Genomic DNA, 27,366 nt, shown 5'->3' with positions numbered 1-27,366 from the left:
GTATCTATCGGGCCGCGAATTTGTTATCCGCAGCGACCAAAAGAGTTTAAAGGATCTTCTGCAGCAAGTAATTCCGACCCCGCAGCAACATCTCTATGTCAGGAAATTGATGGGATACAAGTTCACCATCGAGTACAAGCTGGGGGCAGCCAACCGTGTGCCTGATGCGTTGTCGCCGTGATGAGGAGGTCAACACTGATACAGCTATGTTAGTGGCTATGGCGCAACCTATGCCCGATATTATATCCTTATTGAAGGAGGAGACAACATCTCGTTCTGATCTCTGCGAGTTGCGCCGCAAGATTGAGGCGGGAGAAGCTGACCCTATGTACTATTTTTGTGATGGGCTGATTTATTGGGGGCGGCGCATTTTCGTGAGTGCAGAGTTTCCCTTGCGAGAGGCTTTATTGTATGAGCATCATAGTACTCCTCAGGCTGGCCATTCGGGTTTTGAAAGGACGCTCCGATGCCTCGTTATGCAATTCCATTGGCCGCACATGCGACGTGATGTGAAGATTTTTGTCGCGGCTTGTGTGGTGTGCCAAACTACGAAGTATTCCACATAGCGACCCGCAAGCCTCCTATAGCCTTTACCAATTCCGTCGCAAGTTTGAAAGGACGTGTCAATGGATTTTATCGAGGGTTTGCCGCTCTCTAAGGGGTACACTACCATCACGGTGGCAGTGGATCGTTTGTCTAAATATGCTAATTTCGCTCGTTACCAGTTCGTTTTGATGCAATGCGCGCGGCGTGCTTATTTATTGAGACCATAGTCAAGCATCATGGTTTTCCCAAGAAGTTGATTTCGGACCACGATCCCATTTTTGGAAGGACATACTTCGGCTTAGCGGCACGTCGCAGCACCTTTCAACGACATACCATCCTCAATCCGACGGACAAACTGAGGTGCTCAACAAGGGTTTGGAGCAATATCTGCGAGCTTTTACTGCAGATCGACCGACCCAGTGGGCGAATTTTCTTCCATTGGCCGAGCTAGCCCTTAACTGTTTCTACCATGAGGGTCTCGGTGTTTCTCCATAGCAAGCCCTTTACGGCCGGGAACCTCCCCCGTTTGTGGCGGCCTAGCCTACAGCAGGCAGAATTCGGGCGCCCAGCAGCGGATGCGAACTGCAGCAAACAAGCACAGACGCAACCACCAGTTTGAGTTTGGCGATAAGGTCCTGCTCAAATTGCAGCAATATAGACAGCATTCGGTGGCGAAACCGCTGTCGGAAAATCTAGCTCGGATATTCTATGGCCCTTTTCTAATCACCGAGAGGATTGGCCCGGTGGCTTACCGTTTACAACTACCACAAGGTTCTCGAATTCACTACGTCTTTCACGTCAGCTTACTCCGCCTTTATGTGGAGGGTGCGGATTCTGGTGCGTTGCCGGCATTGCCGCGGGAGTTTTTGGGAGCAAGTTCGGTGGTACATCCGGTGGAGATATTGGACCACCGCACGGACCTCTTGGACGGGCAATAGGTGGAGCAAGTGTTGGTCAAGTGGTCGGAGTCCGCGGATTCCGTACCTTCGTGGGAGCCACTGAACACGATCACCAGGCATTTCCCTTTCCTCCTTGAGCACGAGCCTCTTATCGGGAGGGGAGTTGATACGGGCACAACAATAAAACTCCCTTCAGAGGATTTGATGTCACCTACTAAGGAACTAGTCGAGACGAGGGAGGTCATAACGGCGTCGGATGATAGCAGTGAGGCTGAGCGCGAGGAACCAAGACGCACGAAGAGGCAATCAAAAAAGTCCGAATGGTTTGGAGACTATGTCTCTCGCTGATTTAATTATTTTATCCATCCTTTGTTATTTGTTTTTGGGCTGAATTATATATTTTAAAACTTATGGGTCGAGCATATTATAAGCTTCGTTTCGGGTTTTCTTGTTGGTTCTTTCCCGGAATGATCAAGACGAACCAAACCTAGGGTCCTTAGATAATATAAATAGGGAATTCTGTCATTATAAACCTTTCATCAATATATCAGAATTTACCCTATTTCTCTATCGTTATTTACTTTTATCGCAAATTACATTTATCCCTACAGAAAACCCTTGTGGACGGCGGCTGCTTGACTTAGAAATCCTCCGCAAATGTACCTCCCCCTTCTGCAATTCGCAGCGCACGTCCAGATACGATCTCCCATCGTATCATCAACATTTGACACTTATTTGCAAATAAAAATTTCATACATATTTGCAGAATGTCTTCATCTGGCCTCCAACTCAGTAATGGTGATTGTTTTATTCCCTGACTCAATAAATGGTGAAGAACTACCACTACTGCTTGAACTTCTTTCGATGAAAATCCAGGCTCTTTTGGTTCGGGCAAAACTGTTCCATCACTTGCTAACATCGAAAACACCGATGGCATGGTTGGCCTATCGTCTACGAATTTCTGAACGCATAATAACCCGACTTGCATGCATCTCTTCCCTTCACTCTCTACAAATGTATTCTTCAAACACTCATCCATCAACTTTATAATCTTGTTTTCTTTCCAAAGCAACCATGCCTGCCAGCATAATAACCAGCTAATTAAGGTGTAATTTGACATTGCATTTGTACAAATCAAAATGACATCAAAGTATTAGTACTACATGGCCCCAGAGGTTAAGATAGTGATCTGTGTGTTCATATCCTCTGTTATTGTTTCCTCTAATTATCTCCAACACCACCACTCCAAGACTAAAGATGTCAGATTTCATCGAGAATTTCCCATCAATCGCGTATTCTGGAGTAGGGCCGGTAATTTTTGATCGGACACGATAATCCGACACGAATCCGCACGAAGTTAACCCGACACGAACACACACGTTTAGGATTTGGGTCCTTATAGAGTCGACCCAATAAGAACCCAGAAATTTTGGGTTGCGTCGGGTTGGGTTATCCGTTAAGAAAAAAAATAATTATTTTCATTATTTTTATTAATTAAAATAATATATTAAATTTTAATTTTAATTATTTTTATTAATTAAAAAAATATTATAATTATAATTATAATTTTATTAGTAGAATATGATTAATACTATTATTAATTATTTTTTATGATAAAAAAATATTACCGCATACTTAAATTTTATTAAAAAATAATTATTTTGACTTTATTAGTGAGATTTAATTTTAATATACTTTAATTTTATTATTTGGATTTAAAAAATATTTAAATTAATTATTTTAATTTTGTTATATCTTATTTTATCGTGTAATATCAAATTTTAATTATATAATATCATATGTCGGTCGTCATCGTATAGCGTTTATATTGTTTAGTAACTTATTATCATTAAAAGATGACCGATATTTTTTGGATGACACGAAATCCGCACGAATCCGACACGACCGATATTTTTTTGGATGATACGAAATCCGACACGAATCTGTTTGGGTTGAACCCGATAAGAACACGAGATTTCGGATTGGGTTGGGTTGGGACCCGATAAGGTTGGGTCGATATTGGGTTGACCCGATAGCGACCCAATCCGCACGATTTGCCAGGCCTATTCTAGAGCCATGTAACCACTGCATGAAATTATTTATCTTAAGGCCACCATAGAAAATAACAAAAGAATATGACCATGTAAAGAAGAAACTTACTTATGTCCCAACAACTCTTTTTGTTCTCGCAAGAGATTGATCCACTTCGAAAATTCTTGCTAGCCGAAAATCTGATATTTTTGGAGTTAAATTTCCGTCTAGTAAAATATTGCTTGTTTTGAGATCCGAATGAATAATCTTTAGTCTGGAATCGTGATGGAGATATAGAAGACCCCTTGCCGTTCCCATGATAATATTGTTGGTGATTTAGGGATTACAAGAAGGAATACAAGAAGAACTGAAACGAAAATTACAACGGAAAATTCGAAACTAATGAACCGTAAAAGGAAATAGCCGAGTCGAGGAGGCCTCTTTCCGCAAGACGAGATACGCCCCGGTAGTGCTATTCGGATTGGCGTTTCGTCCCCAAAGATAAAACGGCTACGTCTCTGATGAAGCAGCACCGCTATCAGCAGAGCTCCGGCGAACTGGATGGAGGAGAGGGCAGAGCTTCGACAGAAGAACAATGCAGAGAGAGAGCTTATGATGCAGAATGCTTTCTAGTGTTTTTAGTGAAGCTTCTAGATTCGTTCACGACGTGGACTCTCACGTGTCAGCCACGTTGGCTTACCGCGTCATACTGACGAGGTCGCATCCCGCTTGGCTCGCTGACGTGGAAACGGTGGTGGTCTAAAAAGAACTAGACCCACTAGACTTGGGCCAAGCCCGCAACTAGGCCCAAGCACCAAGCCCACGACCAGGCCCAAAGAACAGCCCAAAGACCACCCAAAGACCAATTGTCAAGATCCAAGTCCAAGTCCAAGGACAAGGACAAGGACAAGGGCACGGGCACGAGCACGAGCACGAGCACGGGCGCGGGCGCGGGCGGCGCGCGCGTGTGCGCGCGTGTGGGCTCTTACAGCCCATCTTAGTCCACTATAATTATTACATGTAATAATCCTTCTTATTAAATACTAGTTTAATAAGGTTGAAACTTTCAATGTGGGATAATTAACTCTCTTAATTATTCCCTAATCTCCTCTCATAGCTCATTAAGTTTGCAATTTTTGCACAACTTTAAACAATTATTTCTCACTCACCGGGAATCGGATTTGAGAAAATAAATATACCACGGTCATCTACTCCGAACGTAGATCGACACTATATCATTTAATTTTACAAAATTAAATGTCTCGTTGAAATTATAATTGGTCAAAGTCCATTGACCGGACATAGATTCCAACAATCCCCCACATGAGTGGAAATAGCCAAATGCAAATGCATGCAGACACAAGCTCAACCCTCGAGAGGTATATAAGCATAAGGATAGGTAGATTTTAGCTTTGAACCTTCCATAGTCAACGCCATCGGATACATAGGTGGCCTAGTAGCGCGATGCTTTGAACTAGTCCCCCACGGCGTGCACCGAGACAATGGTGTTAACACTTAAACACCTCAACCTCATCCGTTCTCACGTTTTGTGTCCTTTGCGGCCTTGGACACCACTTTGGATTCATAAGTGTGTAATTTGAAGCGGCCACACTTCACACTTACATAGGTGATTCCTACTCGAGTATCTTACCCTACTCGGTCTCTTAGAGAACTCAATCTCCTTGAGATCCTTAGAAATCATTAAAAGTCATAGACTTATCCTCACCACAAGGCAAGTTTTCAACACTCTATTGCTCTTTAGGGAATAGATGTAGATGAGTGTTTCACACGAACTCTCATAGCTTAGTTTTCCCATTGAACCAAGTTCTTGGGATCTCCAGTCATCATGGTTGGGTTACCACTATGACAATTCTTTAGTTTGTGGATTTCAAACCCATTCCCTCTAGCAACTTATTCATTTGATCACGATTTAACCCTTTGGTTAGCGGATCCGCTAGATTATCTATTGACTTCACGTAGTCAATTGTAATCACGCCTGTTGTGATCAAATGTCTCACGGTATTATGTCGTCGTCGAATATGTCGAGACTTGCCGTTATAGAAGCCATTGTTCGCCCTCCCGATAGCGGCTTGGCTATCACAGTGAATCAACACTGGAGGCACCGGCTTACACCAACCTGGAATATCCTCAAGGAAGTTCTTAAGCCATTCGGCTTCTTCCCCAGCTTTATCTAAAGCTATGAATTCGGATTCCATAGTTGAACGGGCTATACATGTCTGTTTCATGGATTTCCACGAGACAGCACCACCCCCAATAGTAAAGACATATCCACTTGTTGAAAGTGAGTCCTTATTGTCGGATATCCAATTCGCATCACAGTACCCTTCAAGTACCGGGGGGTATCTCGAAAAGTGTAGCCCATGATTTTGAGTATGTTTTAGATATCTCAAAACCCTTACAAGAGCTCTCCAATGCTCTTTGCTTGGATTACTCGTGTAGCGACTCAACTTGTTCACGGCAAAGGCAATGTCCGGTCGAGTGCAATTAGTTAAGTACATAATGCACCCAATGACCCGTGCATATTCTTCTTGTGCAACGGGTTCGCCCTTGTTTTTACTCAAGTGAACATTGAGTTCAATTGGAGTCTTAACCGGCGCGCCATCATAGGCATTGAATTTCTTCAATATCTTCTCAACATAATGAGATTGGGTTAAGATGATTTCATCGGATGTTCTTAGAATTTTCATTCCAAGAATTACATCGGCTAGACCCATGTCTTTCATGTCAAAGTTTCTCTTTAACATGGCTTTTGTCTCGTTAATCACTTGAGTGGTACTCCCCATGATTAACATGTCATCAACGTAGAGACACACTATAACGTACCCATTATTAGTGCTCTTAATATAGACACATTTGTCACACTCGTTGATTTTAAACCCATTTGATAACATCACATTATCAAACTTCAAGTGCCATTGCAACGGCTCTTGTTTTAATCCATAGAGGGACTTAACCAGTTTGCATACCTTCTTTTCTTGTCCGGGCACTACAAACCCTTCGGGTTATTCCATATAGATTTCATCCTCTAGTTCACCATTTAGAAACGCAGTCTTGACATCCATTTGATGAATCTCAAGGTTGTGCAATGCAGCAATCGCGAGAAGCACTTGGATAGATGTAATCCTCGTTACAGGTGAATAGGTATCGAAGAAGTCATGTCCTTCCTTTTGTTTAAAACCCTTTACTACCAATCGGGCTTTATACTTATCCACTGTTCCATCGGCCTTAAATTTTCTTTTAAGCACCCATTTGCACCCTAAAGGTTTGGCACCTTCGGGCAAATCAACCAACACCCAAGTGTGGTTTAGCAAAATTGAGTCAATTTCGCTTTGAACAGCTTCTCTCCAATGTAACCCGTCTGGGCCATCGAATGCTACTTTTATTGACGTTGGCTCTTCATCCAACATAAAAGCAATGTAGTCAGGACCAAATGTTTTTGGTGTTCTGACCCTACTACCACGTCTTAGTACTGCATCACTTGGATCATGCCTCACTCGCTTGCGCAATTTAGGCTCTTCATTCGCGGATTTAGAACTAGTGGCTTCATCCACTGTTTTAGAACTAGTGGCCTCATCTTCAATTCTTGTCTCGGAATTGATTGGGACTTCTTCTTTGTCCTTGCAAGAAAATGTATTTTTGAGAAATACGGCATTCCTTGACTCGATTGTTGTTCCTACTGCAATAGTCGATATTTCAGACTTGTGAACAACAAATCTATATGCACTACTGTTAAGTGCATATCCAATGAAGATACAATCGATTGTTTTAGGGCCAATTGTAACTTCTTTGGGCGGGGGAACCATCACCTTGGCCAAACACCCCCACACTTTGAGGTATTTGTAGGATGGTTTCCTACCTTTCCACAATTCATAAGGAGTGATGTCTTTTCCTTTGAGTGGAATTTTGTTTAGGATATAGTTGGCTGTCAAAATAGCCTCCCCCCACATGTTCTGGGGTAATCCTGAACTTAGTAGTAACGCATTCATCATCTCTTTTAGAGTTTGATTTTTGCGTTCCGCTACACCATTAGATTGTGGTGAGTATGGAGCAGTTGTTTGATGAATTATACCACTTGCGTTGCATAACTCCTCAAACGGGGCTACATACTCGCCTCCTCTATCACTTCGAATCGCTTTGATTTTACAACCAAGTTGATTCTCAACTTCGTTCTTATACTTTTTGAACGCTTCGATTGCTTCATCTTTACTTCTTAAAAGATAAATATAGCAATATCTTGTGCAATCATCTATAAAAGTGATAAAGTACTTTTTACCACCTCTAGTTTGCACCATCTTTAAATCACATACATCCGTGTGAATTAATTCAAGGGGTTTTGTTTTTCGTTCAACTGAGTGAAACGGTAACTTAGTCATTTTTGCCTCAAGACATATTTCACATTTGTCTTGGGTATCTACTTCAATTGCCTTTAGTAAATCTAAATTTACTAATCTTTTTACGGCTTTTGAATTTACATGTCCCAATCTACAATGCCACAAATTTGAAGACTCGGTCAAATAAGAGGAAGTAGATGCTTTATTATTATTGTTAGCCAAAGGCTTTGGAACAAGGCGCGTAGCCACACTAAGCTTGAAAAGTCCGTCGGTTACATAACCTTTTCCGAGGGACTTCCCAAACTTGTACAAAACAAACCTATCAGACTCGAATACAAGTTTAAACCCCTTATTAACTAGTATTGATCCTGACACTAGGTTCTTGCGGATGTCCGGGACATGTAGTACATCCTTCAATGTGATCGTGACTCCAGATGTCATCATGAGTATCACATTGCCAATGCCGAGGACCTCGGACGATGCTTGATTCCCCATGTTGATCTTCCTCCCTTCAACAGCAGTGTAGGAGGCAAACTTGCTCCTATCGGAGCAAACATGAGCAGTGGCGCCGGTGTCGATGTACCAACCGCCCTTGTTGTCAACAATGTTGACTTCTTCAGTGACCACGGCAACGAGGTCATCTTCATTCCAGTCCTTGAAGTCTTTCTCAACGACGTGGGCTGCCGGCTTCTTCTTCTTGCTGCGGCAGTCTTTGGCAAAGTGGCCAACTTTGCCACACTTGTAGCACTCGCCTTCAAATTTCTTTGCAGGCTGCTTTCCCTTCCCTTTGTCTTTCTGATTTGGGCGGGAGCGTTTGTTGGAGGGTCCGCCCCGCTCCAACAAGTTGGCTTTGGCGTCAAGTGGGCTAAAGCCCTTAGCCTTTTGATCGATCTTGCGCACATCCGCTTCAATGCGCAGCTTCACGATCAAGTCTTCAAGACTCATCTTCTTTCGCTTGTGCTTGAGGTAGTGCTTGAAGTCCTTCCAACTAGGAGGAAGCTTCTCAATGAGTATGCACCGCACAAAGTTGTCGGGCAAATTCATCCCTTCAGCCACGAGTCCGTGGATGATCATTTGGAACTCTTGAACTTGTTCCATGACCGGTCTAGAGTCGACCATTTTGTAGTCCATGAACTTGGATACTACAACATGTTCCGTACCGGCAGCATTGTCTACACTATACTTCTTTTCTAGGCTTTCCCACATCTCTTTTGATGTGGTTACATTGTACAAACTATCATCTAATGCACTTAGAATAAAATTTTTACAAAGATAATCTCCTTTGCGCCATGCTTCATAGTCCGCCATGACCTCAACACTTGTCTCTTGATCACTTGGCGCGGGCGGCTCGTTCTCCGTGAGGAAGTTGGCGATGCCCAATGTTGTCAAGTAGAACAACATCTTTTGGTACCACCTCTTGAAGTCAGCTCCTCCAAACTTAGGTGGTTTTTCGGCGGGTGGCATCATTCTTGGTGCCAAAGGTGCCGCACTTGGTCCTTGGAAGGAACCAATTCCGTTGCCCCCGAAGGAGCCAACAACATGGTTGGGCATAGAGCCCCCACCATTCATGTTGGGCGTAGAGCCCGCCATGGTCGCATTGGTCCCGAAGGAACCAAAGCCCGTGTTGAACCCGAAGGTTCCAACACTTGCATGAGACCCGAAGGCCCCAGCAGTCGCGTGAGACTCGAAGGTCCCCGCATTCGTGTGAGACCCGAAGGCCCCAACACTCGATCCATTAAAGGATCCGAAGGAACCACTAAATGTGGAACCAACCGACCCACTCGAGGTGGATCCACCAGTGAGCCCCTGGGTAGTAGTATGCACCCAAGGGGTTGTTGATGAAGATGGATAGAGCCCGGGAGTTGGCATCATCGTGGTGGATGCCATGGTGGAGGAAATGATGGCGGCGGTGGTGGCCGGAGTGGTGGAAGCGGCGGTGTTGAATTCAGTCAACATCTCCAGCAAAGGTAATTATAGTTTCGAAAGTATTAGTTTCAGTTTTAGGTCCAGATCCCTTCAAAAGCAAGTTATATCTCGTCTTGCGATTGTTGGTGATTTAGGGATTACAAGAAGGAATACAAGAAGAACTGAAACGAAAATTACAACGGAAAATTCAAAACTAATGAACCGTAAAAGGAAATAGCCGAGTCGAGGAGGCCTCTTTCCGCAAGACGAGATACGCCCCGGTAGTGCTCTTCGGATTGGCGTTTCGTCCCCAAAGATAAAACGGCTACGTCTCTGATGAAGCAGCACCGCTATCAGCAGAGCTCCGGCGAACTGGATGGAGGAGAGGGCAGAGCTTCGACAGAAGAGTAATGCAGAGAGAGAGAGCTTATGATGCAGAATGCTTTCTAGTGTTTTTAGTGTGTAGAATGCATGGAATGGCTAGCCTATTTATAGGCTCGGTTTACGCGCTCAGAGCTAGAGAGGCTGAGTCTAGAAGCTTCTAGATTCGTTCACGACGTGGACTCTCACGTGTCAGCCACGTTGGCTTACCGCGTCGTCATACTGACGAGGTGGCATCCCGCTTGGCTCGCTGACGTGGAAACGGTGGTGGTCTAAAAAGAACTAGACCCACTAGACTTGGGCCAAGCCCGCAACTAGGCCCAAGCACCAGGCCCAAAGAACAGCCCAAAGACCAATTGCCAAGGACAAGGGCACGGGCGCGGGCTTGAGGCTCGAGGCTCGAGGCACGTGGCTCGCGGCGGGCGGCGCGCGCGTGTGCGCTCTTACAGCCCATCTTAGTCCACTATAATTATTACATGTAATAATCCTTCTTATTAAATACTAGTTTAATAAGGTTGAAACTTTCAATGTGGGATAATTAACTCTCTTAATTATTCCCTAATCTCCTCTCATAGCTCATTAAGTTTGCAATTTTTGCACAACTTTAAACAATTATTTCTCACTCACCGGGAATCGGATTTGAGAAAATAAATATACCACGGTCATCTACTCCGAACGTAGATCGACACTATATCATTTAATTTTACAAAATTAAATGTCTCGTTGAAATTATAATTGGTCAAAGTCCATTGACCGGATATAGATTCCAACAAATATCGAAATGCTTAGGCCATGTCAAAAGTGTTCTCAGATCTGAAACATGTGAATGTTAACTCTTTCAAAGAGATAGTATAAGATTTCACAAACAAAATAATACTACTAGTTAGACTTTACCAAAAACGAAATAATCGAGGCTTTTATTATCGAGATACTCATAGATCAGAATCCTTTCCTCTTCTTCAATGCAACATCCCAAAAGTCTAACAATGTTTCTGTGTTGAAGTTTCGCAATCACCATTACTTCGTTTCTGAACTCTTCAAGACCAAGTTGTGAAGATCTCGACATTCTTTTGACTGTGATTTCTTCACCTGATGGCATGTACCCCTGCTTATGCATGTATGACCATACAAATAAACCGGACCAAAACCTCCATGTCCAATCATGTTTTCAATGAAGAAATTATTTGTTGTTGTATAATAGTTGCCATCTTGATTGTAGGTAGTCTCAATTATAGACAGCTGAGTACCGAAAGCAGAGATTTGTACTAGCTGGGAAAAATCACATGAATTTTGGATCAATTCTAATGTTCTTTTGTTATATCAGCTGTTAGTTGGGGTCTCTATTTTATAAATTAGTTTCATGTATCTAATATATACATTTTCTGGTTGACAATTTAAAATAGTAAAACTCCAAAGTTAAAGATGTATGCTTTCATGATGTTGAAAAGCAATTATAAGGTGCATTCACCTTCCATTTTCCTCAAAAGAAAAATGAATTAACTTCTACGAAATGCAATATGTCTGGCCGAGATGGAAATTGACTTTTCTTTCACAAATAAAGGAGAAGGAGCAGTTGAAGACTAATTCTAATGTTGACAAAGCGTTTATGTCATATCTCAAAATTAAATAATTGTTATAAACCAATTCTACCATTCAATTCTATATGAATTAAGATATGTTTCCGATCTACCATTTATACTCCTCCGTTATTCTTAGTGTTAATCATTATAGAGAGTTTTACCAAATTTTTTACATAAAGAACTTGTTTAAACCACCTACTAAATTTGTTAATACATAGTCAACGAGAAAGCTTAAAATCGGCAAAACTTCTTGATTGATGACAAATAGCATTTCAATTTTCACATTCAATATACGAAGCATAGGCGTCAATTGAATATATTATATATACACATCTCATTCGAATAATACAAAACCCATGCACGTGCTATGACTTTTCTCCAAATGAAACAGAAGCCCAATCTGAAAAAATCGCATAAGGAAAACTTCAACCGTATTTAAGAACATTACTATAAAATATAATTTCCAGTAGTTTACGTAAAGACTATTATTTAAATTAATAAATCGCAAGAAATCACAACTCCAACAACACTCTGATAACAAAATTCTCCGATAACAAAATATTAGGTCAAGGTTTGACAAGTATGAATGGAAAAAATGATTTACACTTCTAAAATATCAAATTCATTGACTAGACTTCTTTCATCCTGTAAATTTATTACAATTATAGTAGTAATACTTCCTTCTTTTTATGGCATTGTTCTTCAAAAGAGTCATAAGCATAACTATTTCCAGAACATGGCATACTTGTTTTTCACAACATTTATCTTCTCTCTGCGTTTTGCAGTTGGAGCAATTGATGGCTGCACTCTTTTTCCAAATCAACCACTTGTTATTGGGCATACTTTGATATCTCAAAACCAAGTTTTCGAAACAGGCTTTTTCCGCCCGGGGAAATCTCTAAATAGATTCTTGGGAATATGGTACAAGAGCACACCAGATGTCGTCGTCTGGGTCGCAAACAGAAACCATCCCATCACTGCTTTACAGGATGCAACTTTGATGCTTTCCCAAAACGGAAGTCTTGTCATAAGCAGTGGCAAAAGCATTACCTGGTCTGCAACTTCATCAGAGGATGCAACATATCCAATTTTGCAGCTCTTGGATTCCGGAAACTTGGTTGTTTTAGACGACAAGAGCGTGCTATGGCAGAGTTTCGATCATCCAACCAACACCATGTTGCCAGGAATGAAAATAGTCGATGACAGTGAAGCCGGTGTGGAAACACATTTGACATCATGGAGAGGTCCGGATGATCCATCTCCCGGTGATTTTGTTCTCAAGATCCAAAACTGGGGATTGGCTGAGGTGGTGATTCTGAGAGGGGCAGCCAAAATATACCGATTTGGTCAGTGGAATGGGAAATACTATGGTGGTGCTCTGAACTTTCCCAATAGCATTTACGAGCCGGAGATGGTTTTCAGAGACGAGAGGTTGATATCCGTTGGAGACCCCTACCAGACCTCACTTCTCACAAGAAGCATTCTAGATACATCCGGTTCACTCGTGCGCCTTACCATGAATCTCAGAAAAGACAAGTGGAATCCCGCCACCATGTTTCCTCTCGATAAATGCGATGAGTATGCTAGTTGTGGTCCTAACAGTATCTGCAGACCTGACAAGCCAATTAGATGTGAGTGTTTAAAGGGATTCGCTCCAAAATTCCACAATGATTGGGACGTCCAAGATTGGTCGGGTGGGTGCAATAGGACTAAACCATTGAATGGAAAAGGTGGGGATGGATTTCTGCAGGTGAGAGGGGTCAAGTATCCTGAAATGTTAAGGTTTTGGTTGAATACAACGATGAGCCTTGCTGAGTGCGAATCTAAGTGCTTTGAAAACAGTAGTTGCACCGCATATGCTAATCCATTCATCACCAACGGGGGCAGTGGCTGCTTGATGTGGTTCGGTGATCTCATGGATACCAAACAACTTTCTGCACCTGATGCTAACCAAAACATCTATATCCGTCAGCCACTTTCTGAACTAGGTAACTCATTTCAATATTGCAAATGTTAGTTGTTTGCATCAGTACTCTTATAGCTGGAATCAGATCAACCGGGTGATTCTGCGTGCAGATTTTAACGTGGGTTTTCAGGCGGCCAAGGAGAAGGAAAACAAAAGGCCTACAAAGTTAATACTAATATCAATTGCTTTCGGTGTTCTCATCTCAGCCATTATCAATGGAGGTGTACTTTTTGTGGTGAAACGAAAAAAGCATGGTAACAACTAGACTGCTGTAGAAAAGATACTTGATTCATGTTCAAAGTGTAAACTTAGGCTAATACTGAATTATTTTATTCATTTTCCTATCTTTTTAGCAGTAAGAATGAATGATGATGATTTAGAATTACCTGTGATCAAAATGGAAACTATTGTGCAAGCAACTAATAATTTCTCAAAGGAAAACATGATTGGAGCCGGAGGTTTTGGTCTTGTTTATAAGGTAAGTGAGAGTGATCTAGTTGTACAATAACAATACTTTGACGTACTTACTTGTACGCTAACATGCATAAGCAGGGGAACATGCCATCAGGAGAAGAAATAGCAGTCAAAAGATTGTCGAGATCTTCGCAACAGGGTCTTGAAGAGTTCAGGAATGAAGTTACAGTGATTGCAAAACTTCAACATAGAAACCTTGTAAGACTATTGGGATGTTGCCTTGAAGAAGAAGAAGAAAGGATGCTAATCTATGAGTATCTGCAGAATAAAAGTCTTGATCTTTTTATTTTTGGTATATCCTTCATTGATTATTTTGCTTGTGAAATCCCATCCTGCCATATCTCAACAAGAAAAACTCATCCACGTTCAATTTATTGATTGCAGATCACAGTGGGAGAACACTATTGACATGGCCTAAGCGTTATGATATTATCATGGGAATTGCAAGGGGGCTGCTGTATCTTCATCACGATTCCAGATTAAAGATTATTCATAGGGATCTCAAAACAAGCAATATATTACTAGATGGACATTTAAGACCAAAAATATCAGATTTTGGCTTAGCAAGGATATTTGAAGAAGATCAATCCCTTGCGAAAACAAGAAGAGTTATTGGGACATAGTAAGATTTGTTTATGTCGTCAATTTACTTCATTATATATAGGTTGCTTTGAGATGAATAATAACTCTTTGCAGTGGATACATGGCTCCGGAATATGCAATGGATGGGAAATTCTCAGTGAAATCCGACATCTTTAGTCTTGGAGTGGTCGTGCTGGAAATAATAAGTGGAAAAAGGAACAGAGGATATGCAGACTCGGATCACTATCTTAACCTCCTGGGCCATGTATGCTAATAGTTTGATAGTATCATTTAAAATATAGGAAATTTATTAGAAGTTGTTACATATTAGTAGTACTATAAGAAAAATCGAAAAATAAACGGACAAGTATTGATTGTGGCAGGCATGGTTGCTATGGAAAGAAAAGAGGATGATGGATTTGATGGATGAGTGTTTGAATGATACATTTAAGGAGTGTGAAGTGAAGAGATGCATGCAAGTCGGGTTACTGTGTGTTCAGAAATTTGCAAATGATAGGCCAGCCATGTCGTGTGTGGTTTCAATGTTAGGAAGTGATGGAGCAGTTTTGGCGGAACCAAAAGAGCCTGGATTTTTCATGGAAAGAAGTTGCAGCACATCACCATATATTGAGTCAGAGAATGAAACAATCACTATTACTGACTTGGAAGCCAGATGAGAGCATACATATGAAATCTCAAACATAAATCTACTTACGCTGTGATCTTCCAGTCGTATAGGCCAGGCTCCCTTCTGTGTGTCGTGTACAGAAGAAGAATTCCTTAATGCTGTTGCTGGTAAATTCTACTCTTTGAATGGAATATACTAGTACTTGTTTAACCTAAAAACTTCACCTTGTTTTCCTTTCTCCATTGTTGATCAGGGGGTTAGTGGAGTTAATTTCCGGAGCTGCAGACATGGCGCAGTTATTTTTTACCACAGTTCTCAGCTTCATTGCTTTTGTGAGTGGAAGTGTTGGAGCAGCTGAGCATCATATATCAAGTCAGAGAATGTTTTCCCAAACCAAAAGAGCCTGGATTTTTTATGGAAGAAGTTCAAGCAGTAGTACTACTTTACCATTTGTTGAGTGAGGGAATGGAACAATCACCATTACTAAGTTGGAGGCCAGATGAAGATATTCTGCAAATTCGTATGCAAAGAAAGTTTACATTCAATTGGTGTTAAGTTGTTGACAGTCTTTGGACAGCAATTGCTCCTCCATTTCTATGAGGCCCTAGACAGTCTTCCGGAGCATTCTGATTATATTTTACACCGCCGGTCTCTGCTGGGGTTGTTTTGTCTCGCATGTTCCGCTCTTGATGTTGCTGATTAACCGAACTAGCTCATCAAATCGAGCCTCTATTCGGTCTTGCATGAAATTGTGCTTCTTGTTGAAATTCTTACAATTGTCTCTGGATTTTCTCTTGGCTTTAATTTAGCTCCGAAAATATTTCCCATGCCCTTCTCCAAATCTTGTGATTGTGATAAGGATACCAATTAATACAATCCAATTTGCTCACTTATTTTTGTTCACTCATTTGCTTAGGCTATCATTCTAGAAACATACATACTGATATCTTTGTATGAAACCTCAACATAAATTCTGATCGCCAAATTCTAAAAATCAATCACTACTTAATAGACCACCTCACCTTTGCTTGCCGTTCACCAAATACCTAAGATGGTTAAGGGCCCCACAACCCTTACATTCTCTCACCAAATTCAAACTAATTATTACATACTACAAGATTTAATTTCTTGTGCATGTGAAATTCCGAAATCAGGAAAGAAAACAAATCCAACTTTGATTAGAAATATAATTCCAACCTTTAAACTTATTACACTCACTCTTCATCTTCTTCTCATTTCCGGAGTGATTAGATTTGTAAATGGCGCAACTAATTTTCAGTGCAGTTGTCGCCTCACTGCTTTACTCCATTGCCTTTGTGAGTGTAAGAGCTGACAATCAAAGACTTGTTTCAAATGAAACGCTTGCTTTTGGCCACACTTTGATCTCTCAAAACCAAGTCTTTGAAATCGGATTTTTCTCGCCTGGAAAATCTTTGAATAGATTCTTGGGAATATGGTACAAGAACACACCAGATGTTGTAGTCTGGGTGGCCAACAGAAACCATCCCATTTCTGCCTCAGAATCACCAGTTTTGATGATTTCTGAAAATGCAAGTCTTGTTATAAGCAGTGGCACAAGCATCATCTGGTCGGCGAATAATGCATCAGGCGTGGCATCATCAAATCCAGTTTTACACCTCCTGGATTCTGGAAACTTGGTTCTTGTAGACGACACGAGCACAACAACAGAAGAGTACCTATGGCAGAGTTTTGATTATCCAACAGACACCTTGATACCAGGAATGGAGATGGTGGATGATAGTGAGGCTGGAGTCGAAAAGTATTTGACGTCATGGACAAGTCCGGATGATCCTTCTCCAGGTGATTTTGTTTTCAAGATCGAAAACCGAGGCTTGGCCTTGGCTGATATGGTGGTTCTTGAGGGGGCACGGAAAAGATACCGGCTTGGACCGTGGAATGGAATGCACTTTTCCGGTTATCAAATATATCCCAATCCCATTTTCAAGATAGCCTTTGTTTTCAAACAACAGAGGTTGGTCTCCTTGGGAGAGCCCTACGAGATCTCATATTTGGTACGAACAACGTTACATACGTCTGGTATGATCCTGCGCCATACGATGAATCTCAGAAAAGACAAGTGGAATCTTGCCACCGTGTTCCCCCTGGATGCATGCGATGAATATGCTGCTTGTGGTCCTAACTGTATCTGTAGATCCGACAGGCCAATCAGATGCGAGTGTTTAAGGGGATTTGCCCCGAAGTTCCAAAGCGATTGGGACCATCAAGATTGGTCGGGTGGATGCACTAGAACTAAACCATTGAATTGCAATGGTGGAGATGGATTTCGACAGGTTAGAGGGGTCAAGTATCCTGATTTGTTGCGGTTTTGGTTAAATACAAGCATGAGCCTTGATGAGTGCAAAGCTGAGTGCTTAAAAAACTGTACTTGCACTGCTTATGCTAATTCCTTCATTACTAATGGAGGCACTGGCTGCTTGATGTGGTTCGGTGAACTCATTGATACCAAACAGCATTCTATAGCAGACAGTAAGCAGAACGTCTATATCCGTGTTCCGGTTTCTGAACTAGGTAATTTTCTCATAACTAAATTCCCTTAACATGAGATATAGTACATGTACATGCATATTGTGAATCAAATGTGTTTGCAAAAACCAATATAAATAAGCATAGGAACAATTTGTAAGAGAAAGTACAAGTCCTACTGTCAATGGAGTTCAAGATATTTGTATATCATGTTATAAAACTAGAGGAGAAGGAATGAGAGCCAAATGATATGGACTTATGGTTTTGCCTGTAGATTTTAACACGGGTTTAGAGGAGGAGGAGGAGAAGGAGAAGAAAAATCCTATGGGGATAATACTGATATCGATTGTTTCTGGTGTTCTCATCTCAGCTTTTATCAACGGAGGCGTACTTTTAATGGCAAGACTAAAGAGGCGAGGTAAAGAATCAACTTATGCAGCATTCTACAAATGATACTTTATTCAGTACTTAAAGCAGAAAGTGAAGTTAATAGTGAGGCTCTACTTATTTTTTCCTTTCGCTTAATAGCAGTGAAAGAGAATAATGAAGATCTAGAATTACCTATGATCGAAATGGCAACTATTGTGCAAGCAACAAATAATTTCTCCATGGAAAACATGATTGGAGTTGGAGGCTTCGGTCCTGTTTACAAGGTTATCTACTAAATTAGATTGCTGAAGTTGTACAAAACAGTAATACAGAATCATTACATGCATAAGCAGGGGAACATGCCATCAGGAGAAGAAATCGCAGTCAAAAGATTGTCCAGATGTTCAAGACAAGGTATTGAAGAGTTTAGAAGTGAAGTTATGATGATTGCAAAACTTCAACATAGAAACCTCATCAGAGTATTGGGATGTGGCATTGAAGAAGAGGAAAGGATGCTAATCTATGAATACCTACAAAACAAAAGCCTCGATTATTTTGTTTTTGGTAAACTCTAATTAAAGAATTGTCTGTGAAATCCCGTACTTCCATCATGTAACTTCTCAAGCACAGGATCCACTGTTAAAATTGATATGGTGTTCTTGTTTGCAGATCACACTCGAAGAACATTGTTGACATGGCCTAAGCGTTATGATATTATCATGGGAATTGCAAGGGGACTGTTATATCTTCATCACGATTCCAGATTAAAGATTATTCATAGGGATCTCAAAACAAGCAATATTTTACTAGATGGAAATTTAACTCCAAAAATATCAGATTTTGAGTTAGCAAGAATTTTCCAAGAGGATCAGTCGCTTGCTAAAACAAAACGAGTTGTTGGAACATAGTAAGCTTCCTTCATATGATCAAAGTAGTCCATTGTTTTGTAGAAAGGCCTTGAGATGAATAACTTTGTGCAGTGGATACATGGCTCCCGAATATTTGATGGACGGGAAATACTCGGAGAAATCAGACATCTTTAGTCTTGGAGTGGTGTTGTTAGAGATAATCAGCGGGAAAAGGAACAGAGGATATGAGCACTCAGATCACTATCATAACCTCTTGGGCCATGTATATACATAAATACTTTCATTGCATTTTCATTTATAAGAATAAGTTCAAATAATTTGGGTGTTTATTATTGTGACAGGCATGGTTGCTGTGGCAAGAAAACAGGATTGTAGAGTTGATGGATGAATGTTTGTATGATACGTTTGCGGAGTGTGAAGTGAAGAGATGCATGCAAGTGGGGTTATTGTGTGTTCAGAAATTTGCAGAGGATAGGCCAGTCATGTCGTCCGTGGTTTCAATGTTAGGAAGTGATGGAGCAGTTCTGCCCGAACCAAAAGAACCCGGGTTTTTTATGGAAAGAAGTTGCGGCACATCACCATATATTGAGTCAGAGAATGATACAATCACTATTACTGACTTGGAGGCCAGATGAGATCATTCAGCAATTGTAACACAAGAGTTGTGTAAATGGGATATCCATATTCCTAACACTCAAATTTTCGAGGTCAGATTTTAACTTGTTACAAAAACATACATAGTATTAAATCTCTAACATAAATCTACCTACGCTATATAAGCCAGTCTCCCTTCGTCTGTCATATACAGAAGAAGAATTTCCTTAATGCTGTTGTTGGTCAATTCTACTCTTTAGCCTAAAAATCTCACCTTCTTTTCCTTTCTCCATTGTTGTTCAGGGGGTTAGCAGAGTTATTTCCGGAGATGCAGATATGGCGCAGTTATTTTTTTACCATAGTGCTCGGTTTCATTGCTTTTGTGAGTGTAAGAGTTCGAGCAGCTGAGCATAGAATGAAACAATCACCATTACTGATTTGGAGGCCATTTGATGGATGAATATTTTCTGTTTTCAAGTCTTGATATATTAGGCCTTACTAAGAATGGTTATGCTAAGGGTAGAGAGATGAAACTTTGAGCATAGAGTTATGTATTTTGATCATTCATTCAAATTATCATAAGTCATAATGAGTATTGAGTAAAGTATTCAATATACATCTCAAAATATTCAAAGAACCAGAGCTACACTTGGAGAAATTTGCATTTGTATAAGTCAATATTGCAATCAATTAATGGGTAAGAGTTATTCAACTGCAATTTATTTAAACATGTTGTAAATCATGGAGAGTTTGGCAAGTTAGTCAAAAGTTTGAGTTTACTTTCCATGGGAAAGGAAAAAAGTGCAAATCAATTTTGACTACCAACAAATTGGCATGGAAATTTGAAGTGACTTCAATGAAAGAAATAAGGGAATAAATATGATTTGCTGGTTAAGAAATGTCTTCTGCAGCTGCACTTGTAATTAACATGGCACAAATCTTTTTCTATACAATAGCCTTTCTAAGTTTAACAGTTGGGGCATCTGAGAATCACATACTTTTTCCAAATCAAGAGCTTGTTATTGGGCAGACTCTTGTTTCCCAAAACCAAGTTTTTGAAACCGGCTTTTTTTCACCTGGAAAATCATTGAAGAGATTCCTAGGAATATGGTACAAGAGCACACCAGATGTTATAGTCTGGGTTGCCAACAGAAACCGTCCCGTCTCTCCCTCAGAATCACCGGTTTTGATGGTTTCCGAAAATGCAAGTCTTGTTATAAGCAGTGGCAGAAGCATCATCTGGTTGGCAAATTCATCGAGTGTGGCCTCAAATCCAGTTTTACACCTCCTGGACTCGGGAAACTTGGTTCTCGTAGACGACACGAGCACAGCAACAGAAGAGTACCTATGGCAGAGTTTTGACTATCAACTGACACGGTGTTACCAGGAATGGTGCTGGTGGACGATGATGATCATGGCGTCGAAAAGTATTTGACGTCATGGACAAGTCCAGATGATCCTTCTCCAGGTGATTTTGTTTATAAGATCCAAAACCGGGGATTGGCTGATATGGTTGTTCTGGAAGGGGCAAGAAAGCGATACCGACTTGGACAGTGGAATGGAATGCATTTTTCCGGTTATCAAAGATATCCGAATCCCATTTTTAAACCATTCTTTGTGTTCAAACAAGACAGGCTGATATCTATTGAAGAGGCCTACGAGACATCCCTTTTCGTAAGATCCACTTTACACACATCTGGTTCAGTTCAGCGCCATACTCTCAATCTCAGGAAAGGCAAGTGGAATCTTGCCACCATGTTTCCCTTGGATACATGCGATGAATATTCTGCTTGTGGTCCTAACTGTGTCTGGATCAGATCCGACAGACTAATTCGATGCGACTGTTTAAGGGGGATTTGCTCCAAAGTTACAAAAGGATTGGGATCTTCAGGATTGGTCGGGTGGATGCAAAAGAATTAAACCGTTGAATTACAATGGCGGAGATGGATTCAGACAAGTGAGAGGGGTCAAGTATCCTGATTTGTTAAGGTTTCGGTTAAATACAAGCATGAGCCTTGATGAGTGCAAAGTCGAGTGCTTAAAAAACTCTAGTTGCACGGCTTATGCTAATTCCTTCATTACTAACGGAGGCACTGGCTGCTTGATGTGGTTCGGTGACCTCATTGACATCAAACAACATTCTGGAGCGGATAGTAAGCAGAACGTCTATGTCCGTGTTCCAGTTTCTGAACTAGGTAACTCCTAACTACTTTACACAGCAAAGGAATGAAAGCCATATGACATGACTGGTGGTTTTTCCTGTAGATTTTAACACGGGTTTAGAGGAGGAGAACGAAAAGAAAAGGCCTATGGAGATAGTACTGATATCGATTGCTTCGGGTGTTCTCATCTCAGCCTTTATCAATGGAGGCGTACTTTATTTGGCAAGACTAAAGAGGCAAGGTAACAAATCAACTTTTGTAGTAATCTTTTAAAGATAGTTTATTCATGCTCAAAACAGGAAGTCAAGTTAATTATTTTACATTTTGCTTAATATAGCAGTGAAAGAGAATAATGAAGATCTAGAATTACCTGTGATCAAAATGGCAACTATTGTGCAAGCAACAAATAATTTCTCCATGGAAAACGTAATTGGAGTTGGAGGCTTTGGTCCTGTTTACAAGGTTATCTACTACTAAATTAGAGTGCTGAAGTTGTACGAAACAATAATTCAGAATCTTTACATGCATGAATAAGCAGGGAAACATGCCATCTGGAGAAGAGATTGCGGTCAAAAGATTGTCCAGATGTTCAAGACAAGGTATTCAAGAGTTTAGAAATGAAGTTATGATGATTGCGAAACTTCAACATAGAAACCTCGTCAGACTATTGGGATGTGGCATTGAAGAAGAGGAAAGGATGCTAATCTATGAATACCTACAAAATAAAAGCCTCGACTATTTTGTTTTTGGTAAACTCTAATTAATCTATCTGTGAAATCCCCTACATACATCCTTCATCCACTGTTAAAATTGATATGGTGTTTGTTCTATGTTTGCAGATCACAGTCGAAGAACACTGTTGACATGGCCTAAGTGCTATGATATTATTATGGGAATCGCAAGAGGATTGCTATATCTTCATCACGATTCTAGATTAAAGATTATTCATAGGGATCTTAAAACAAGCAATATTTTACTAGATGGAAATTTAACTCCAAAAATATCAGATTTTGGGCTAGCAAGAATTTTCCAACAGGATCAGTCTCTTGCTATATCAAAACGAGTTGTTGGAACATAGTAAGCTTCCTTCATATGATCAAAGTAGTCCATTGTTTTGTAGAATGGCCTTGAGATGAATAACTTTGTGCAGTGGATACATGGCTCCCGAATATTTGATGGACGGGAAATACTCGGAGAAATCAAACATCTTTAGTCTTGGAGTGGTGTTGTTAGAGATAATCAGCGGGAAAAGGAACAGAGGATATGAGCACTCAGATCACTATCATAACCTCTTGGGCCATGTATATACATAAATACTTTCATTGCATTTTCATTTATAAGAATAAGTTCAAATAATTTGGGTGTTTATTATTGTGACAGGCATGGTTGCTGTGGCAAGAAAACAGGATTGTAGAGTTGATGGATGAATGTTTGAATGATACATTTAAGGAGTGTGAAGTGAAGAGATGCATGCAAGTGGGGTTATTATGTGTTCAGAAATTTGCAGAGGATAGGCCAACCATGTCATCAGTGATTCCAATGTTGAGTAGTGATGGAGCAAATCTACCCCAGCCAAAAGAGCCCGGGTTTTTCATGGAGAGAAGATCAAACCTTGTGCCTGTCGGAAATATTGCTTCGCCATCATGTATTAAGTCAGAGAAGGAAACAATCACCATTACTGACTTGGAGGCCAGATAAGGACACCCCAAACATTCTCAACATAACTGTATATTTTCTGTTTTTTTTTTTTTAATTTTGATATATTGTCCTTACTCAGAATTAATGGTTATATCAAAGGCATAGAGAGATGAAACTTTGAGCATAGACTTATGTACTTGTTTTGATCATTCATTCAAATTTTCATAAATCATAATGAGTACTATTAAGTAAAGTATTCAATATACATCTCAAATAACCCAGTTCAAATTCTACAGATTTTATTATTAACATTATCTATAGTGTAAAAGTAGAAAAGATTTGTAACAATAACCAGAGCTATATTTAGTATATTTGTGTAACCCAGCGTGTCAATATTGCAATATGAAGATTTAATCAATGAGTATGAGATATTCAACTGTATTTTATTTAAATATGTTGTCAATCATGTAGACTTTGGCAAGTTAGTCAATAGTTTGATTTTACTTTTCATTGGAAAGAAAAACTGCTAGTCAATTTTGACTACCAACAGAAATTAAAAAAATAATGGAATATATGTCTTGAGGCGGTTGAGTAATAACTAGCTAAGGGAGGATGAGGATGCTGTCAAAACTATTCTTGCAATCAGATTATAATATGGCACAATTCTTTTTTATTACAATCTCCTTTCTAAGTTTAACAGTTGGAGCAGCTGAGAATCACATACTGTTTCCATATCAAAAGCTTGTGTTTGGGCAGACTCTTGTTTCTCAAAACCAAGTTTTCGAAACCGGCTTTTTTTCACCTGGAAAATCGTTGAAGAGATTCCTGGGAATATGGTACAAGAACACACCAGATGTTGTAGTGTGGGTTGCCAATAGAAACCATCCCATTTCTGCCTCAGAATCACCAGTTTTGATGATTTCTGAAAATGCAAGTCTTGTTATAAGCAGTGGCAGAAGCATCATCTGGTTGGCGAATTCATCGAGGGTGGCCTCAAATCCAGTGTTACACCTCCTGGACTCGGGAAACTTGGTTCTTGTACACGACACGAGCTCTACAACCGAAGAGTACCTATGGCAGAGTTTTGACTATCCAACTGACACCTTGTTACCAGGAATGAAAATAGTGGATGACAATGAAGCTGGTGTTGAGAGGTATTTGACATCATGGAGAAGTCCAGACGATCCTTCTCCCGGGGAATACGTTCACAGGATCCAAAACCGGGGCTTGGCTCAGATGGTGACTCTGAGAGGGGGAATGAAAAAATACCGGCTTGGACAGTGGAACGGGATATGTTATGCGGGTGCTCAAAAATTTCCCAGTGCCGTTTACAAACCAGAGTTTGTTTTCAGAGAGGAGAGGATGATATCTGTAGGAGAGCCCTACCAGAGCTTACTTCTGGTGAGAGCCACTTTAGATACATCTGGCGCGATCTTGTGCCATACCATGAATCTCAGAAGAGACAAGTGGAATCTTGTCACTATGTTTCCTCTCGATACATGCGATGAATATGCTACCTGTGGACCTAACTGCATCTGCAAACCTGATAGGCCGATTAGATGCGAGTGTTTAAAAGGATTTGCGCCAAAGTTCCAAAAGGATTGGGACCTTCAAGATTGGTCGGGTGGATGCACTAGAACTAAACCATTGAACTGCAATGGGGGAGATGGATTTCATCAGGTTGTTGGGGTCAAATTTCCGGATATGTCGAGGTTTTGGTTGAATACAAGCATGAGCCTTGGTGAGTGCAGAGTTGAGTGCTTAAAAAACTGTGGCTGCACTGCTTTTGCTAATCCCTTCATTACTACTGGAAGCACTGGCTGCTTGATGTGGTTTGATGATCTCATTGATACCAAGCAACTTCCTTCAGCGTATAATAACCAACACATCTACATCCGTGTACCGACATCTGAATTTGGTACGTTGTTTCATTATAACCATTTCTTTACACTCTCTCAACTCACCACAGCATTGATACTTTACTTGCACTTATAGCAACATTTTGTTAAATAAAGTGTTACTATTAATTAGAAGATTAGGGAGTGAAAAAAATAGATTTAACTGTAGAAGTTGGTCTGAATAAGAACAATGTGTAAACTTATATCCATGAAGTGAGAGAGGTCTTTAGTTATAAAACATGAACATCCACTCTAGTTACATTGATTGGGGATTTCTCTTGTAGATTTTGACATGGGTTTAGAGGAGGAGAAGGAAAAGAAAAGGCCTACAAGGTTAATAGTGATATCAATTGTTTCTGGTGTTCTTGTCTCGGCCATTATCAACGGAAGTGTACTTTTCGTGGCAAGACGAAAAAGGCAAGGTAACAAAGAAAGAAAGCTCATTCATGATCAAAGCATAAACTCTCAAGGCTTTAATTTTTATTTTATTTTTCCTTTTTCTAGCAGTAAAAAGGAATAGTGAGGATGTAGAATTACCTACAATCAAGATGGCAACTATTCTACAAGCAACAAATAATTTCTCCGTGGAAAACATGATTGGACATGGAGGTTTTGGTCCTGTTTATAAGGTAATTATATCAAATTAGAGTGCACAAGTTGAACAAAAAAACAATAGTTTGACAGACATGTTTATTTGTATGGTCACACATGCATAAGCAGGGGTACATGCCAACAGGCGAAGTAATAGCAGTCAAAAGAATGTCGAGATCTTCACAACTTGGTCTCGAAGAGTTCGGAAATGAAGTGATGGTAATTGCGAAACTTCAACACAGAAACATTGTTAGACTTTTGGGATGTTGCATTGAAGAAGAGGAAAGGATGCTGATCTATGAATATCTGGATAACAAAAGCCTCGATTATTTTGTTTTTGGTAAAGTCTTACTATTATTTGGTTTGTAAAATATCTCATATATCTGACTCTTTCAAAGAGTTAACATTCACATGTTTCAGATAACAGTCGGAGAACACATTTGACATGGCCTAAGCTTTTCGATATTATCATGGGAACGGCAAGGGGTCTGCTATATCTCCATCACGATTCCAGACTAAAGATTATTCACAGGGATCTCAAAACAAGCAATATTTTACTAGACGGAAATTTAACTCCAAAAATATCAGATTTCGGGTTAGCAAGAATTTTCGAAGAGGATCAATCTCTTGCGCGAACAAAAAGAGTTGTTGGGACATTGTAAGTTTCTTCTTTACATGGTCACATTCTATTGTTATTTTCTATGGTGGCCTTAAGATGAATAATTTCATGCAGTGGTTACATGGCTCCAGAATACGCGATTGATGGGAAATTCTCAATGAAATCTGACATCTTTAGTCTTGGAGTGGTGGTGCTGGAGATAATTAGTGGAAAGAAGAACAGAGGATATGAACACACAGATCACTATCTTAATCTCTTGGGCCATGTAATACTAATACTTTGATGTCATTTTGATTTGTAGAAATGCAATGTCAAATTAACACCTTAATTAGTTGGTTATTATTTTGGCAGGCATGGTTGCTTTGGAAAGAAAACAAGATAATAGAGTTGATGGATGAGTGTTTGAAGAATACATTTGTAGAGAATGAAGTGAAGAGATGCATGCAAGTCGGGTTATTATGCGTTCAGAAATTCGCAGACGATAGGCCAACCATGCCATCAGTGTTTTCGATGTTAGCAAGTGATGGAGCAGTTTTGCCCGAACCAAAACAGCCCGGATTTTTCATCGAAAGAAGTTCAAGCAGTAGTGGTACTTCTTCACCATTTGTTGAGTCAGGGAATAAGACAATCACCATTACTGAGTTGGAGGCCAGGTGAAGACATTATGCAAATATGTATGTAAATTTATTTTGCAAATAAGTGTCAAATGTTGATATTGCTCTTTTTATATGACTAGTAGAAATAAGGAATAAAGTTCTAGCAATTCCAAAAGTTCCA

At 40.3% G+C, this 27,366-nt stretch overlaps 4 protein-coding genes and 2 pseudogenes across 9 annotated transcripts; 5 read left to right on the top strand and 1 right to left on the bottom strand.

Moving 5' to 3' along the window:
• Window positions 1–2,218: 2,218 nt before the first annotated feature.
• Window positions 2,219–11,322, bottom strand: LOC148928542 (G-type lectin S-receptor-like serine/threonine-protein kinase SD1-1; annotated as a pseudogene).
• A 1,029-nt stretch (window positions 11,323–12,351) lies between these two features.
• Window positions 12,352–16,233, top strand: LOC125194464 (G-type lectin S-receptor-like serine/threonine-protein kinase At4g27290). Of its 3 annotated transcripts, none has more exons than XM_048092695.2 (8): window positions 12,355–13,682; window positions 13,771–13,914; window positions 14,017–14,138; window positions 14,213–14,426; window positions 14,519–14,756; window positions 14,831–14,981; window positions 15,100–15,511; window positions 15,598–16,233. In XM_048092695.2, exons 1-7 carry the CDS (start codon window positions 12,431–12,433, stop codon window positions 15,391–15,393), a joined length of 2,415 nt encoding a protein of 804 aa, XP_047948652.1. In that variant the 5' UTR covers window positions 12,355–12,430; the 3' UTR covers window positions 15,394–15,511; window positions 15,598–16,233. The 3 variants fall into 3 exon arrangements, with proteins under 3 accessions (XP_047948653.1, XP_047948652.1, XP_047948651.1); XM_048092694.2 differs by having other exon boundaries at window positions 14,014–14,138; XM_048092696.1 differs by lacking the exon at window positions 15,598–16,233 and having other exon boundaries at window positions 12,352–13,682; window positions 14,014–14,138; window positions 14,875–14,981; window positions 15,100–15,238.
• A 280-nt stretch (window positions 16,234–16,513) lies between these two features.
• On the top strand, window positions 16,514–20,299 carry LOC125194462 (G-type lectin S-receptor-like serine/threonine-protein kinase At4g27290). 2 transcript variants are annotated; one of them, XM_048092689.2, is made up of 8 exons: window positions 16,514–17,894; window positions 18,124–18,267; window positions 18,381–18,502; window positions 18,572–18,782; window positions 18,888–19,125; window positions 19,199–19,349; window positions 19,429–19,794; window positions 19,985–20,299. In XM_048092689.2, the coding sequence occupies exons 1-7, from the start codon at window positions 16,604–16,606 to the stop codon at window positions 19,720–19,722; spliced, it is 2,451 nt and encodes an 816-aa protein (XP_047948646.1). In that variant the 5' UTR covers window positions 16,514–16,603; the 3' UTR covers window positions 19,723–19,794; window positions 19,985–20,299. The 2 variants fall into 2 exon arrangements, with proteins under 2 accessions (XP_047948646.1, XP_047948645.1); XM_048092688.2 differs by having other exon boundaries at window positions 18,378–18,502.
• A 280-nt stretch (window positions 20,300–20,579) lies between these two features.
• Window positions 20,580–22,320, top strand: LOC148928541 (G-type lectin S-receptor-like serine/threonine-protein kinase At4g27290; annotated as a pseudogene).
• Window positions 22,321–22,381: 61 nt separating this feature from the next.
• Window positions 22,382–23,734, top strand: LOC125195049 (G-type lectin S-receptor-like serine/threonine-protein kinase SD1-1). The gene is made up of 4 exons (XM_048093253.2): window positions 22,382–22,592; window positions 22,683–22,920; window positions 22,994–23,144; window positions 23,224–23,734. Exons 1-4 carry the CDS (start codon window positions 22,388–22,390, stop codon window positions 23,539–23,541), a joined length of 912 nt encoding a protein of 303 aa, XP_047949210.2. The 5' UTR covers window positions 22,382–22,387; the 3' UTR covers window positions 23,542–23,734.
• A 376-nt stretch (window positions 23,735–24,110) lies between these two features.
• Window positions 24,111–27,366, top strand: LOC125194465 (G-type lectin S-receptor-like serine/threonine-protein kinase At4g27290). 3 transcript variants are annotated; one of them, XM_048092698.2, is made up of 7 exons: window positions 24,111–25,399; window positions 25,664–25,801; window positions 25,887–26,008; window positions 26,100–26,310; window positions 26,391–26,628; window positions 26,704–26,854; window positions 26,941–27,366. In XM_048092698.2, the coding sequence occupies exons 1-7, from the start codon at window positions 24,136–24,138 to the stop codon at window positions 27,244–27,246; spliced, it is 2,430 nt and encodes an 809-aa protein (XP_047948655.2). In that variant the 5' UTR covers window positions 24,111–24,135; the 3' UTR covers window positions 27,247–27,366. The 3 variants fall into 3 exon arrangements, with proteins under 3 accessions (XP_047948655.2, XP_047948654.2, XP_047948656.2); XM_048092697.2 differs by having other exon boundaries at window positions 25,884–26,008; XM_048092699.2 differs by having other exon boundaries at window positions 25,884–26,008; window positions 26,922–27,118.

Source organism: Salvia hispanica, chromosome 4, assembly GCF_029641045.1.
Source record: "Salvia hispanica isolate PSC_SH4W2 chromosome 4, Shi_PSC_v1, whole genome shotgun sequence".
Lineage (NCBI taxonomy): Eukaryota > Viridiplantae > Streptophyta > Magnoliopsida > Lamiales > Lamiaceae > Salvia > Salvia hispanica.
Note: the sequence above shows the minus strand (reverse complement) of the source record. Positions and strands in the feature narration are given on the sequence as shown.